Source organism: Siniperca chuatsi, linkage group LG13, assembly GCF_020085105.1.
Source record: "Siniperca chuatsi isolate FFG_IHB_CAS linkage group LG13, ASM2008510v1, whole genome shotgun sequence".
NCBI lineage: Eukaryota > Metazoa > Chordata > Actinopteri > Centrarchiformes > Sinipercidae > Siniperca > Siniperca chuatsi.
This window is the reverse complement of record NC_058054.1, coordinates 14,083,864-14,100,165: the sequence shown is the minus strand read 5'-3', so window position 1 is coordinate 14,100,165 and position 16,302 is coordinate 14,083,864. Positions and strand designations below refer to the sequence as shown.

The following is a 16,302-nucleotide window of genomic DNA, read 5'->3' as shown; positions in this document are numbered from 1 at the left end:
AGTGTATATGCATTGCATATAGAATGAGCCTGATAACATGATGAAGTGATGTTAACAGTTACATGTCCTTTGCTGTCGTAACTCCATGGCTTATTTAGAGAATGGCTACCACAGGTGGCGAGTTACTATTTAATCAGGGATTTTAATGTCTTGGTTTATCACAGAGACATGTACCAAGCTGGCACACTCTGCAGCCTTCCGCAGAATCCCAGCCATTCGTTGGGAGGCCATCTCTTAGGAGAGGCTCTCTGATCAAATCGATTGACTCCTCCAGGATGATCGATCAGCCAGGCAGGTTGGAGGTGGAATAGATTAGATGACCTTTACATTCTCAGTGGTGTTGGACCCCCTACTGTCCACTGCTCTTAACATTAAGAGGACATCTCTGCATTACCTGACAGCATGGCTTTACTGTCAAACCATTACATTCTGTACCGACACACAATGTTCAATCTGCCAAAGCATAGTCCAGCTGGTGGCCTTGGAGACCTTAAACGACACCCATCCTGCCCATAAAACTAAATTTATGAACCCGCCTTCCAGTCTGAAAATGGCAATTAGCACTAAGGAACAAATGTGTTACTTCACATGATATTTGAATCCCTGTCCTTGTGGGTGGCTGAACTCCCCATATCCTGAAGTATAGGAGTGGCTGTTCCACAGAGCCCTATAGCAGCCCCCACCCAAACACTACCCCCTGGCCAACAAAAACAACCCCTGGGAGGGGTAGAGGAGAGGGGGAAATGTTGAGTCGGTGATAGTGTAGCCCCAAAGTTCCTAAACCACAGTGGCTAGCAGGATGCCGTCACAGCTGGCTCCGCTCCTTCCTGTGGGCCCGCTCCACGGAGCTCAGCCTGCTGGGAGACATAAACCTGTCGGACTGGTCACTCTTTCCACCGCCCTCCATCTCCCTCCTTCCTTTCCTCCCATTACTGGCGAGTTTGGCAAAAGCCATCTAAGGAAAAAGCCCTATGGGGATCAATGTGCAGTACATTTCCATGCAGACATAAGCAAAATCCTATGACCTTTTCATTAGGGAGTATCAACATGATTCAAAACCCTGTAGATGTTTCTTTTAGGTGTCTGAGAATGAGGTACATGTTGATTGGTGAACTTTTCTTTGTCAAAAAGCCATGTTACATCCTGCTGACTCCTGGTGTAAATTATCGTAGGGAAACATGCCACTGAAAAGCTCTTTGGCATTTGATATGTTAATAAAGAGTGTTAATTACAAACCAAGTGTTTGTTCATGTTACACACATTACACAATTGTTTATAAAATCAAACCAGAGCGAGTGAATGCTCATTTGCTGCATAACACACCAGACACCTGTCAAGGTATCAAAGTAAAACAGATTACTACAAACAAAAGTATAACAAAAAACTTCTTAAGGTATTTGCATATTTAGCATTTTAACATTTAGCAACATTGTATTGTATCGCTAAAATTGTGGTCTATAAATGAAAAAGGTACAAATAAACCAAAACCTTGCACACCTGATTGTACTATGCAGATTCAGAGAAGAGAACATTTGTTAGAAAAACGAGCCCAGAATGTCCATAAAGTTTTTAAAATACATTTTTGCCTTTTCTTTGTGCCTAGTTATGTTTCTCTGTATCTGCTTCATCATTATTCTGGTGAGCAGTCCCACGTTTGAAAGAGAAAAAAGAAAATTATTTGAATTCTGGGGACCCAGAGGAGAGTGAGCAAAACCCAGAGGTAAGATCCAAGCTCGCTCTCCGTGCCCTTCCGTTGGCTGCCTACCTGGTAAACATCTCCACAAGCTCCTTGCTTTCAAAACACGTCAACCGGTGCCTATGTACTTTAGACTGGCCGGCCAAGCAGGAATTGAGATTTTATTTGTTTTTTACTTTTTCCTGTCTCTCTTCCGAGCCACCGCACATAACCTGTCTGGCATTAATGATGTTGTTAATAAAATGCGTCTGGTCTGTGGGTGGATTTGCCTGGCAGGCCTGGTGCCTGTCCTTCTCAGAGATAAGCCCACTGCTGGCCTTATCTACCTCCCACAGCCCCACCCAGCAGTGCCGTGCACTGGACACACAACCAGTCAACTCATCACCAGCTAATTACCACCTCTGACTGCCTTACAAAGCAGGCCTGGACTCAAATCACTGCTGCTGCTAAGATTGGCTCTCCCCTACCTTGACTGCGTATCGCTTCACTTCTTTGTCTTTTTCTACCCATCCCCCTTTCCCTCTAAACTTCCCCTTTCTTTCTCTGTCCTTTCCATGTTTCAATAAATTTCACTTGTCTCTCCTGGCTAGTTTTGTCTACCCTATTTTATTTGTCTCAGCCAACAGGCTATTTTGAAGACTATCCAGTAAGTACTGAGCTTTATGGCAGTATTTTCCAACTGTCACTGAGAAGGGAATATGCAACAGCTACATTATGGGTGGTCAGGTAAATCCTGTGTCTACCTTCCAGTGTATGTCTATGCATTTTGAAAAGGACTAATGTCATTTATGTTACATTTTCTCAGTCACGGCTTATGCCATTTGTGAGCCAGAGTCAGATCAGTCTCATAGCTTCAGCAGGGCAGCCGAAGTCACTTGTGTTACAGAAGGAGGGAGCGGTTTCTTTTATTCAATTGTTTTCCACTTCCACGAGCGTGTGCCAAGGGGGAGGAAAGCGCCGGCTTAACACGCTCTGCAATTCAACACGGCCAGACGCAGTCCTATTAAGATTTAATGTGCCATTCTTCTGCTTGTGCTGCTGAAAAAGACTTGCAGGCTGAGGAAGAGAGTGAACAAAGAGCAGGCAGAGCCAGGGCCAGGGAGAGATGAAGAGAGCAAGAGAAACCGAGACAACTGCTCCATGGCCAGGTCTTTGTCACATGACTGAAGTCAGTAGTTTCAAAGAGATGCTACATAGTGGAGGGGGAAATAACAACAGTGTTGTTGATATAGTGTTTTCACTCAGTGCCAGTAGTTTTGTCCACATGTCATCCCTGCTATTGTGGCTACCTACTTAAGAAAGAGGTCAATTGGATGAAGTCACAGCATGTGTTTAGCCTCTTGGGCAATGAATTATGTGTCGTCTAAAATGCAAAATGCAAGCACGCAGGTGCTGTGAGGGAGCATGTGTGCGGGCATGCTCGTTAATACTGTGTCTATGTGTGTGTCTGTTTGCATGCCTAAGCAGATGACTGATTGAGCAAGCAAATACATGAGAGATGGAGTGTGTTAGATAGAGGGAGATGTGAATATGAGGGAGGCAAGGAGTTGCAGTGCTGGCCATTGTCATTTCTGCCTTGAACACAAACACAAGCATAAAACACAGGCTCCTCTATTCGTATTTTGATTGTTTTTCTGCAGAAAATGCAGTCCTCATCTGACAAAGACCAATAAATACTTTATACAGTGCATAATGTGTGCAGTGTGAAGCACAGGGGAGAGAGAAAGAGGGCGTCCTCATGAGGGCATATGCTTTGAATTCCTAATGACATTCCTGTTAACGTTACTAGCACTGTCACACAGAGAGGAAACGCACAGGGATGCTACGCCATGGAGTCAAACATCTACTTTAACATTTAACATTTACTCCCTTTCTTTCTCTGTCTCTCTTTCTTTCCCTACCTATTTCTCTTTCTCCCACAGACAGTCACATGGAACATGCCCCCCTGCACAAACACATACACACAGGAAAGACTCAAGCCCAATTCTGAGAGCTCACTCTAGCATGAGGTCTCTTTTCAGTGGCTGCGTTGTGCCAGAAGTAGCTATTCTCCCCTGACCGCCTCTCCTCCTTTCAAAGCCTTGTAATCAGTGTGCTGCTCTTTGTACCAGGATGTCGCAAGACGCCCCGGCAAAAACACAGCAGAATTTCTGATGAACAGCAGTGGCTCAGAGTTCGGCTAATCAGGTCTTGCTCATGTCGCTTTCCTCTTATGTGAGCCCTTTTGAAGCAAATAAAGTCTTTGCAGTTTGGCACATTCTTCTTGGCAGCCACAAAGCAGCTGTTGGATCAATACACAAAGTTAGTTGAAAAAACCCCAGTACAACCAATAGGAGCCTGTTGGAAACAGTTAGTAGAAAACATGGACTGCCAGGATCCTGTTCATAGTTGAGGGTATTACTGAATGTTTCCATGCTGCTGACCCAAAGACTTGATGTAAATAAATTCAAACACTTCAAACAAACATGTTGTGGTTAGGAATGGAAGGGGGACAACATATATCAGTGGGTCTGGTTCCCTGTCGCAAACAGAGACTTCATATTAGAAATTTGTCTAAACTATTTCTATCATATTACCATCCTCTGCATTGTGGGGGGATCTTATTGTTTTTCACAGAGTATTAATATTTCATTTGTATTTTTCTCATAAATCTGAAATGTATTTTATTGAAGCTGAGTGCATTTTGCAAAGTCTACAGGGAAGAAGAAAAGTGAAATCTACATAATATAAATCCATATATGGCCCAGTTATCTCTCTCTCTTTCTCTGTTGCACCCTGATTGATTCCTTTATCTGAGGGAAGCAGAAGACATGCTCTGTTTGCTCGCACAGTGGCCGGCAGGAAAACAGAGAAAGACACTTATTAAAAAGGTCATCTCACAGAGGGTTAAAATAGCAGGGCACAGATATCTCTAAGGGGAGCAGCCATGCCCCTCCTCTAGTGAAGGACACAAGAAAAGGTGTTGCTCAAGGGAGCTGGACCCGTAATGAAAAAATGGCCACCAGGCTGACAGCCCATGTGTGCACTGAGCTATTCAAATACCTTCAGAGACATGGAACTGGAGAACTGACAGTGAAAGGCTTTGTGAAAATGCAATCTTCTGAATTAAACTGTGAGCTAGAGGTGTTATTTTTATTTACAGTGTGGGCTAGCTAGTAAATACAAGTTGAAATGAGCTGCAGAGCAAGGTATTTATTTTGCGAGTAGGTCTGAAGGCATGTTTCCTTGCCTACCATTGCAATCACATTTCTAGCATATGAACATGTCTCGTGCCAACTGAGAACAAAAGTCAAACTACAGACACTGTTTCTCTTTCTCCACGAATGATCAGTAACAATACAAGGCTGTACAGACAATGCAGTGAGCCAGTGAGACAAAGCATTTGTGAAGTGTTTTTGGAAAGGCCTATGGAATAGTAGTGCCTCCAGCCTCCTGTCTCCTCCCCAGGGCAGCCTAAAGCCCTGTCGGCAGGATGCTGATCCCCACACGGAAACCTGATCCGCAGCCATCCTGGAGCCGGAGGGGGGGGGGGCATTCTCCCCCCGTGGAGCCCCTCCACTTCTGCTCCAGAGTTAAAGGGGTGCTCTGGGGGAACATTCCTCTAGCCCTGCCCCAGCCAGCCTCCACTCTCAACTCTCTAGAGGAGCATTCTTCCAGCCCTGCCCTAGCCTTCACTGGGATCTCCTGGGGAGCATTCCTGAAGCCCTACCCCAGCCCAAGACGGGCTCCCTGGGGATGCATTCCTTCAGCACTCTCTGTCTTTCTCTCTCCCTCCTTCTCCCTCGCTCCATCTCTCAGACTCTTGCCTTCCTCCGCAGTCCAGCATTAGCGCGATCAATAGCACCGATCGCATCAGGGACACGAGGCAATCCATACCCATGCGCTCCCTTAGCGCACTGCAGTGGTCACAGCTTAAGTGCATAGAAAGGTGTTATACCTCTGCCAGACGGGGAGGAGACAATGGCCACCATTGATCGCGGTGACATGTAACATCTTTCTCTTTCTCTCTGTCCATCGGGCGTGGTCGAGATGCACCTAGAATCTGTTTAGACTTTATTTAGTCTGTTTTGTCTCACTCCTGTTGTGAAACTTGTGTTTTACTGTAGAACATAGACATACAGTATAATGAGGCCCAGAATAAACACTTAAGGTAGTGGGTATATATGGGCATGTCTGGTTCTGGTAATACACTGTATACGCTTATGGGATATCAGCTGGGGAAAAAAGAGCTGAGTTCTGTCAAGGAACAGCAAGCAAATCTCCATATGTGGATTGGTTCCAGTCAAGCTCTGCAATTTGTTTACCAAAAATAAAACATTTGAAATTGTAAAAATGGATGGTTTAGCAGGTGCTGGTGGTTGATTAGAAAATGGTTCTAATAAAGGATCCATCTGTGAGTAGAGACTTGATGTAAGGCAGATTAATTGGTCATGGATGTCTACATAATGCCACATAGGAAATCTCCTCCCATATTCCAGAGAATACACAAACACACACACACACACACACATATTCAAAGTACTTAGTATGCCATCTAGAAGTTTCTTTTCTCCCACTGTGTTTGAATACTAATAGAGTGTTTCTGCACAATCACAATACCCTAATGGCAATTAGATTCTTTTGTTTGGTTTCCATGGGGGCTTTTATCCAAACGGTGTTTTTTTTGTCATCATTGAGCAATTAAGAGTTATTTGTCCGTAAGATTGACATTTATAAAAGCCAGGCTTAATTATAGAAAAAATATGGCTGAGTCAGTCATGACCACATTACAACAATGCTGAACATAAAAGGCGAATCAAATGCACAACTCTTATAACATTACTGACTATTTACAGAATATTACACAACCAAATAAGTATAATTAAAAGAGAATTTTAGTTCAAGCAGTCCCCCTATGTCTTAAATAATGCCCTTTGTGTTTTATTTCCAAAACAGACTGTCCACAAACCTCTGTTGGCTTGATGGAATTGGGTGTTAGATTGAAAAAAGGGTGACAGAAGGTTCTGCACTTAGTTTCCTTTAACAAATGAATGTTTTAGTTGGATGACAATAATGTGAAAGTGAACAGTACATTGATTTTCATACCTGTAGTCGACTGAGCATCACTTTGAATTTGCACACACCCGAGGCACACATACATGTAAACAAGCACGCCCGCACATGCAAAGTCAGCCTTACAATGAACACGCATGCATTTCTGCTTAAATTAACACCAATGTCGGCATGACAGAATGCACATGTGCACGCTTATATACACACACACATACACACACAAACAAACACAAGACTTGGTTCAGGAGACTGTCTTACAGTTAATGGAAAATCTTTGTAAAACTTGTGGGATATCTACCCTATAATTTGTGGTTTGCTGATTGTGGGTTGCAAAATCTGAAATCTAACCGTGCTTGAATGTAAACAGAATAGAGACTACACTAGTTTTCTCTTGAACAGTGCTTTGAATTTGCTTTGAATGTAACTTCTGTACAACTTCAGAAACAGGATCATTATATTTTAGCCTGTTCATGTTCTTATTCTGAACAAGATACGAAGAGCCAAGGTCTGTGCCCAAACATTGGGAAATGTGTGTCAGGTGGTGTTTCTCAATGCAGGCCCATCATTACGTGTAAAGGAGGACAGCAAGTCCAGGAGAAGCACATGGAAACCTTTAGTTCACATCATTAGTTCTGTCTGCCACCTTGTCAGGGTATTTATAGCCCTATTCATCCATCAACAGGTCAATGACACAGTCTGCCAATGGCATCCTTCTCTTTCAGTCCCCCTATGTATTACTACTGCAACCATCTAGCATTGGGACCAGCTAAGGTACTTTCCTGGAGCAAGGATCTGTTTCCAGTTGGTGGTCTGGTTACTGTGGGACCTCGTAGCTGCATGTTACTCTAGTGAAATAGAATTAGTATAGTGCTGTATAAAATATATATACTGAAATATATACTGAAACAGGCAAGGACAAAATGCACATACTATAAATATACATACGGTAGCCTACAGTGATCTATTATAAGGACACATGGAGGCCTATTTGTATGTCACGTCTGTAGTTATTGATGTACAGCACATGTAAATACTGTGCTATGTGTGTGAGGCCTGTGCGTGTGTCTGTGTTGTTGGATATCTACCAAGGAAAGTGGTAGTCTGGTGTTGTGCTCCCCTTGGTGCAGTGTACTAACACACATAGTGTGGCATATTCTCTGGTGAAGGCATAGAGCGAGAGTGGGAGTGGGAGAAGAGCTGAGTGGCAGAGTGGAGGGGAGGCTCGGTGGGCTGAACGTTGTTTACCTGTCAGCTGGCATTGATTAATCTTGTGTTCGGTGAGATCGCTCAGCGACTCGAACACCTGCCGGCAGCTGTCGCAGCTGTGCAGCGCAGGCTCCTCGTCCTCCTCCTCTCCCTCCTCTCCTTCCCCTGGAGAGAGCAGCCTCTTCCTCAGACGCCCGGTCTCACCATCTTCCGCCGCCCTCTCGAGGGCGCACTCTGGATCTGCCAAGCCACAGGAAATGACAGAACCACATAGTCAGAGGGGTGACCCACACAGTGAGGTACTACAGCTTCCTCTGGGTGACAATAAAATGGATTTCTAGACTCTGGATTTAATAAAAACAATAATAAAAGCTGTAATAAAAATGCAGGTTCAATTTGGGCCTCTGTAACTCAACCACTCATGCCATAACAGAACTGTTGGGCAGGTGAGGGTGAGAGATATACAGGCACACACAGACAAGGTGGCACAATGCTCACACACACAAATCTAACACACACATACACACACACTTCTGTTATTAGAAATGGTTTTACGTTGTGTTTGCCCTGCTTCACCCAAGCAAAACTTCAGTATATGAAACTAGACTGATGGGAATATGTGTAGTTAATAAATCCTGGATTGCAGTTTTGGCTCGACCAAAGAAATATGAAATTCTGCCAGTGAGTGCTGAATTGCATCAGTCAGCGTCTATCAAAGGAGACAGACCTTGCCATATTATCCAGACATCTAGGCCAGAACTCTGGATGTATGGAGCGTAGCACAGTAAGACACACAAAACTGAGATTGGTGTGTGTAAGGCTGTCGTCACGACACACTTCCCTAAATTATTCAGCCTTGCTTGCAGGCAGCCGCGGGTCGCGCACATCAATATTCTTCAATCCATCTGCAGTTTTGTCTCTTGTTGGCTTTGTGCTGCAGCAGTGCCAGGGGTGGGCGACTGACTACCCTGAACCCGGACTAGGAATCATCGTTCAAAATACCAGTCTAATCTGAAGTTCTTCACGTGATTCTAAAATATTCGGACCAACAAATCAAACCTTGCATTGTTCACTCACAGCGTACCATAAACATCTTCACTCAGAAGCAAATCTGGCTTGCAACAGCATCTTAGAAATAGGCAGCATGGCCTGCAGCCCTCTTTCTCTCCTGCTGTGACCATTACACTTCACAATAAGACTGATTAAAAAGCCATACTTACAATCAAACAATCATGTCACCCTGGTTAAGGCTTTGTGGGGGAGAGGAGCCCTTGCACTTCACTGGCAGCCATTTTAAGCACCACTGATGCAAGTGTTCCTCAGCTTGTCCTGAAACTCCGGAGGGGAACGTTAGGAGGAAGCCTGTTTCTTCACCTAACACACAGTTAACAGTGCCCGAGGACAAAGGAGTGTGTGGCACTGATGTGGGTGTATCTATACCGGGTGTATATACACACGGGCGGCCATTTTAAGTCCTCCTTCTGTAGGGTGCTCTTAAACTTTGAAATTCCTTGAGGAAAGGCATTCCAGAACTCATCAAGGCCACCCAGGATTTTTCCTTTCCCCCACTTGCGCCAAGTACTGATGTAACATCACACCCTCCATTGTCCTTCCCTCTTGGCGACTCAGGCTCTAGGAACATGCCCTCTAAAAATATCAGCACTGTGGTCCCCAATGGGACCATGCAGAACAGAACAGAAGGTGTTTCAAGAAAATGAAAATCCCAACCCAATCCTCACAGATGCAGGCCTTTCTTGCTCTGGGGGAAACACTTGAGGCCAAAAGCCACACAATATAGACTTATGATTCATCCACTCACACAGACACAGAATTTACAATATGCAATGAAATGTGAACACTTCATGTGTTTTTTTACAGTGTGCCTGTGGAGGAGGTTAAGACTTTGATATTTTTTTCCAACGGCCTTTATGAATCATTAATTTCTCTAATATTACAGCTTAGTCCTGTCAGAGAAAACAACTGATGGCTACATTTAAGCATTTTATGTTCTGAAATAAAAATACATTTCTCAGTGCAGAATCTAGATGCGTTTTATTATGTTCATATTAAGTTGATATTCTCATATTGTTTCAAGAGTCATAGATCTACAATAAACTGGGAAATGTATTAAAGTAAAACCTTTATACATGTGTGAGTTTGATTTTCAATCCCTTGTTTTCTCTTGTTCCGAGTGACAAATTTCAGCTGCAACTTCCAGTGAATCCAAGCTGGGTCAGTGCTCTCGGTCGAGCTGAGTAACCTCCGGTGCACCACTGTGATGCGGCGCTGGAAGTGTAAACTGCTACATGTTTGGGGGGTGGGGTGGGGGAGCTTGACACGGCAAGGTCACGTCCAACCCTGGGATTAAAGAGCCACGTCAGTACTGAGGTTCCTGTGCCTCTGGGCCTCATACAGTAATCCATCAGATCAGGACATCCTCTTCTACCAGTCTCTATAGGCTGGACAGCAGATCAATACCAGAATGCTTGGAATGGCTGACAATCACATGTGCAATATGGGAGGAAGATGTGTGGCATATTGAGATCATGCCTAACACCCTTGTTAATTTTGTTAATCAGCTTAACAATGTTAGTATAGAAGGCAAGGACAAGAGGTAAGCTACATTGACTGCTGATCCATATTCTGATAAGGTCAGCTCGAAGTGAGATGATCGAAGCTCAGACTGAGAAATTATTCATAAGAGGAATATAATATATAAAGATTTGACTGAAAAGATGAATTTTCAATCTTCATGGTACTAAAAGCACATTAATACTGTACTAATAAAATGTGGAAATCTGAATGGTGATTGACATCTTTAGAGCCATGTAATATCTAATATCTGAGTCCGAGTCCATCCATCATACACACTCTTGTCTCTTATGGTGCCTAGTGACATTTATCTTGCCACAACTTTCATCTTGTGAGTTGAAGAATCCACTGGACCCCCCACCCTTATATTATTGAATATTTCTGCTCTTAAATATTTATAACCTTTTAATTGATATTCTCTTCTCTGCTCCATTAGCCCCACCAGGGACCCGTGGTCCCTAGCAGGGAAGCCTACACTCGTCCCCCAACTGTCTGGCCCACACACTGAGACAGGTGGAGACACCGACCACGGGGTGGGGGTGATGTGGGTGGGTGGGGCGGGGTGAATGTACAGGAATACTCAAAGGAAAAAAAAAAACTGAAGCAATACAGTGAAGAGTCTGGCCAAGCTGCAAAGTCTGAACTCAATAGAATTTTGATCAAAAAAGTTAACTCTCACCATGAACCCTGCCTTTAACCTCACTGGAGATTTTATGTCTAACCCTAAGCTTAAAGATTAAATAAAATAATTGAGCGCCTGGAACAAGGTAAAGAGACACTGAAAAGTTGTTGTTGGGCACAAAGCAATTTTTGAAATGCAACATGTGATGGATGTCAGTGTTTTAAACTGAAATTCATTCAAATCCAGCCCCAAAACTCTGAGCACGCAAAAGTGTAAAATCACTGAGGGCTATGTTCTTACTTGCCTGTAGATACAGTATGTCTAGCTCCATCAGGGTTTAGCCTGAGTCTTTCTTTGTGCAATGAAAGACCTTGGTGTCGAAACATCATTACCAGCTCACCCATCTCCTCATTTCCCAGAGATCTTGATCCTATGATGCCCCAGCACCCACCCTACAACCACCCACCCCCAAGTTCGAATTAAGAATTTATTTTAACCAGCGAGCAGCTTCTGTCGACACATGTCGGCGGGCCTGATCAAAGGTGAGTGCGCTCCTTTATCAGAGTGAGGGAGGCTGTCAGAAATAGGAGGACATTAAGATTGAATAACCTTCACACGGTTGCCGGCACCTCATTATTTAAAAATCTAAAACTTTTGCAGAGCACCCGCCATATATAGGTCACGCTAGATTCTAATGCCACATGTGCCTCCAAGTGTATCCTCCTCTGTGTGGATGGGATTTAGGGCTCTCCACTTAGACCGTCACATCCACTGATCCCCCATCATTAAAGAATGTCATGTTCCGACAACGAGGCTGTGAGCTTGACACTTGCCAGATTGTTAACGATCGTCAAGAATTTGCATGGGGGGGTTTCTGTGTTCATATGGTCGGTGCATGCAATTTGATTTATCTGCTTCAAGTCCCCCAGATTCATATTAAGGACTAATTGCTGTTTAATATTTTGATGCATTTGAAATTTGAAAGTAGATTAGCAGACGTGTTTGTCAAAAGCCATTTCTCTTAAAACGCTAAACACATTACAAGCTCAAAGTGATGAGCTGACAGAAAATGTTTCCCACCGTGTTATATGTTGCAAAAAAACTAGCAGTATATTTATGTAAATTTTATGATGCATGCAGAGCTAAAGATAAGAGTAGCACACAGAGAGAAAAGGTGCCAAACAATTACAGGAGAAGTAAGAACAAATAATGAAGACAACACAGAGAGCGCAACATGAAGGAAGTAGCACATATAATCACAGGTATACAGACGGCGTCATCCACCATTAAAATCTCTGCACCAAAAAAAGATGAACACGCAAAGAAGAATGGAAATCAAAGCAGTTGAATGAGAAACAACATTTGAACATACCAAATGCTCTCTTTCTCTCTCTCACCCTGTCTCACTCGCTCTCTCACAGGGAGTGATAATATTGAACGGAGCGCCTTGCTATGCCATTAGTGCAGTAAAACATCAAAGGAAATGAATAATAGAGAATATTATTTTCTGAAGTGGTAGAGTGAAAGAGTCCTTTCCTCTTCCTGCTGTAGTGAGCCCTGCAGTACATTGATCTGCGGGCAGCCTCAACCTCAGCCAGAGCCAGTGTCTCAGACACCGCACCACTATGCTACACTACACTACACGACGGCACCTCGCCACCCAGACACCCCTTCAGATCTCTATAACACTTCTATTTGCCTCAGTCCACTCCACTTTGACAGAGCTGACACCCTCTTCCAAAAAAGCAGCCTCAATCTGACATAGCCGAGAGCAAAAAAGAAAGAAAAAAAGGGCTGTATATATAAGAGAAGAAAAAGCACGAAGCATGTGGTTATAATTACACACAGGCAGCGCAGTGGTAAAGCCAAGCTGCAGATCTTAAGCCTGCTCGACACTCTCTGTGTAAAAAAAGCGCACTGCCTCATTAAATCTCAGATATCATACTGTTCCTGCCCCTCTATACTATGCATAATACTGTCTATCTTTTAGAGAGCCTCTTTTGTTAGCATTTCTCCTTTGCCTTTGCTACATATCAAAGATGAATGAGAAACAGGATGCAGGGCCTGCAGAACACTTACAGAGTCACAGAAGAGCACAACTGGGGGTCTACTTATGAGGCAGATCTTGACACCATGTCTGATTAAGCCCTTAGCTTGTCAGGAGTCCAATGGCTATTGTGGCCGTGTCCGTCAAAGTGGCAAATGCATGAAAAGCAGGTAAGCCTTTCCACTGCGTTTCAATTAGAAGTAAAAAGGGCTTGTTTGGGCAGTGGTTTAACCGTGAGGAAGAATTACTGCCGTTACGATAAAGACCTCATGACACTCAAGCAGCTGTGAAACATTTGAAAAGTTGGAGGTGACAAATTGACAAATAGCAAGAGAGATCTCCCAGCATCTTAAAAGTTTACCGCCACAAAGCAACGCTTTTCTCATTGACCATTCATCAAGCTGCATCCTGAGAGGGGGTTAAAAAACAAATCAGTGAGACGAAGTCAAATGAGGAAAGTGAGAAATTAATTTGTGCGCCCTCCTGATTTCTCCACAGGCAGACATCGATCATGTGGTGGCTGTCTCCCTTCACTCTGGAGATAGAGGTGGTGGAGGGATGGGGAGAGGGGAGATTCGTGTGTCTGAGGGGGTCGTTGTAATCAGGCACACTCATTAGCTCTACTTTGGCTCTGGATGACAGGAGGTCTCCAAGGCAAGTCTGCCTTTTATGCCCAGTCCTTCATCCCTTGAGCTGGGGTTAGAGGAGCTAAGGAGGCAGTTTCTTTCCACAGAGCCACCCACCAATACATATCAATACACATTAACACAGCAGCAAATAGATATTGCTCTGCTTTTTCCAGAGATGAACAAAAATGTTTACTGGCATATCTGATCTATTACACATTAAAGGGTCAATCGGAAACACATGAGAGGGATGATGAATAACACCAAAGGTCAGAAACTGCACTTTTCAGCGCTGCAAGATGTCTGATGCAGTGCTGAATGTGCTGCAATTCAACAATCTCAAATCTACCTCTATGCCTGCTGGATGCTAAAGCATAGGTTTGCTGAGAGATCACAAACAAAAAAACTGAAACAATAATACTGTAGTCATACGCAGCTTAGAAAATCCAGGATCTATTGTAGTGTTGCATGCAGCTCTTGAATTTTGCACAGGAGCACTCAGAAAGCTATGGGTAAATGCTGGACTAATGTGGCAGCCTAGGAGTACCCAGGGTCCCCAGCCTGCTGGGCAAAACCATCCATATCGGGTTTAAAATAACCACGCCTGAGACTTAACCTTTACCAGAGACAAATGAAATGAAAATATACAGTGTGGTGCATCAGGAGCAGGCTTCATTCATAGGGGGCTTTCTGCTAGCCTGACCTGAATTACCGCTCTGTTCCTGGAGGGCCACTGTGAATGGCACGCGTGAAGACAGGACACATTCATCTGGGTAGCTCTATTCTAAATCATACAGAGGGTTGGGAAACAAAGAGTCTAAAAAAACCACGGGAACACACAGAAACACAAGGACAGCTATAAGCACACCTGCATGTATGCATGCACACAAACACACAAACAAAGAAAAAAAGCAACACCGCTCTTCCAGTCTCTTATAAAAACATGCAGTTTACAGTATGAAAACCTCAAAAACAGGAAATACATACTTTATATCAATCTGAACCCAACAAAGATTTTACACACACACACACACACACACACACACACACAGACATGATCCACTTTCCAGCCGAAAATGATGAAATATGAAATGGTGCATTACCGCTTGGAATGGCAGTCTGCCCAGGACTGTGCTGGTCCTCTGTCACATTGTCTTCTACTGCCAGAAAAAGAGAAGGGGGGAGAAAAAGAGGGAAAGAAACAGTTAACAGTGAAAAACAAGTTAGACACGTTGAGATTTCCTTCTTTTTTATTATTTACTATTGAAATTTTCTGTATGGAAACTCCAAGAGATTTCAACAGCTTTCGACAGCTCAACCTGTGGTTTGGGAATCCACACAAGCCTTTCATATGTATGAGGTTTGGCAACAAGGCAAACAGCCACCCACGTAAATAACATATTGGACTGGGTAATGACTTGATGAATTATGAAGGTCTCCCATGAAACGTCCTCCCAACATCAACAGTGACCAAGTAAAAAACACCTTGATGACTGCATTAGTAAGAAGGTTCTATAGTGCCTTGGTTAGCTAAATTTGATGGGTATCAAAAAGAATACTTGTAGATTCCAGTTTAAATATGGACCTTTCTAAAGCTGACTGTGATCCAAACTTAAATGCGAAAAAAAACGTACATTTATGAAATATATATTCACACTACGTGTAATAACAAAGTGCTTTTGCTCTTTAACCAGATGGCTGACAAAACTGTGGCGGCTTGATCAGCACTCAAATCTGCTCATTAGGCGCATGGCAACTAAACCGCTTTTGACTTTTTGAAAACAACACTGGCCTTGAAAAACATGACTTATGTTTAGTAAAAGGTAGGAACCTTTTACATTGGAGCCTTTTTAGAACTGGTGAGAGTTCCTTGTGGCATGTCAAGTACAAGAAATGAAATGGATTTTAACAGCGGGAAGAGAACAAAAGAGTCTCCCACCTGTTCCATGTAAAATGAGGGTCTCACTGAGGACTTCTTACGCCTCTGCGTTCCACCCCTGCAGTTGAAATGCATTCTCCATTATGTCTTTTCTTTCTAGCCTTTCATTTTCCTGGGCAAAGAGGAAGGGGGAGTCTGACAGGACCTCCCAGTAGGGGAGTGTGGCAGTGACTGCCAAAGCAGAAACTGGCGCACTTTTAAAATCGCACAAAATATCCTGTACTTTGCATAATTAAGCCAGGATCCTATGGTGGCAGAAGCCTTTCCCACAGGGGAGCACGAGTCAGTGTCACGCAGGGTGTCAAACCTCAGTGAAAAATGAAGAGGAAAGTGTTGAGCTGTTTCTTATGAAGATGGCAAATGACGGAGCAAGAATGTTTCGCTGTCAGGCCTTGTCCAGCCAAAACTGAATTCCCAAGGAATTCCTATGAGAAGCTTTTATTCAAAATAACCTTTGTAAAGAAATGCCACTATTCACTCAAATACATGTAAGAATGTGTCCGATCGGAAATATTTCCCTTA

At 43.6% G+C, this 16,302-nt stretch overlaps 1 protein-coding gene across 6 annotated transcripts in view; it reads right to left on the bottom strand.

Moving 5' to 3' along the window:
• LOC122886582 (zinc finger protein 521-like) overlaps positions 1-16,302 on the bottom strand; it is an 89,620-nt gene that overhangs the window by 66,800 nt on the left and 6,518 nt on the right. For 3 of the 6 annotated variants that reach the window (XM_044218954.1, XM_044218951.1, XM_044218953.1), the window contains exons 2-3: positions 14,945-15,001; positions 7,994-8,194 (exon numbers count right to left, since the gene is read on the bottom strand). Coding sequence is in view for 3 of the 6 variants with exons in the window: in XM_044218951.1 (XP_044074886.1) it covers positions 7,994-8,194; positions 14,945-15,001 (258 nt within the window). In the remaining 3 variants the exon portion in view is untranslated. The remainder of the gene's footprint in view (positions 1-7,993; positions 8,195-14,944; positions 15,002-16,302) is intronic. The other 3 variants (XM_044218955.1, XM_044218952.1, XM_044218956.1) reach the window with 2 other exon arrangements.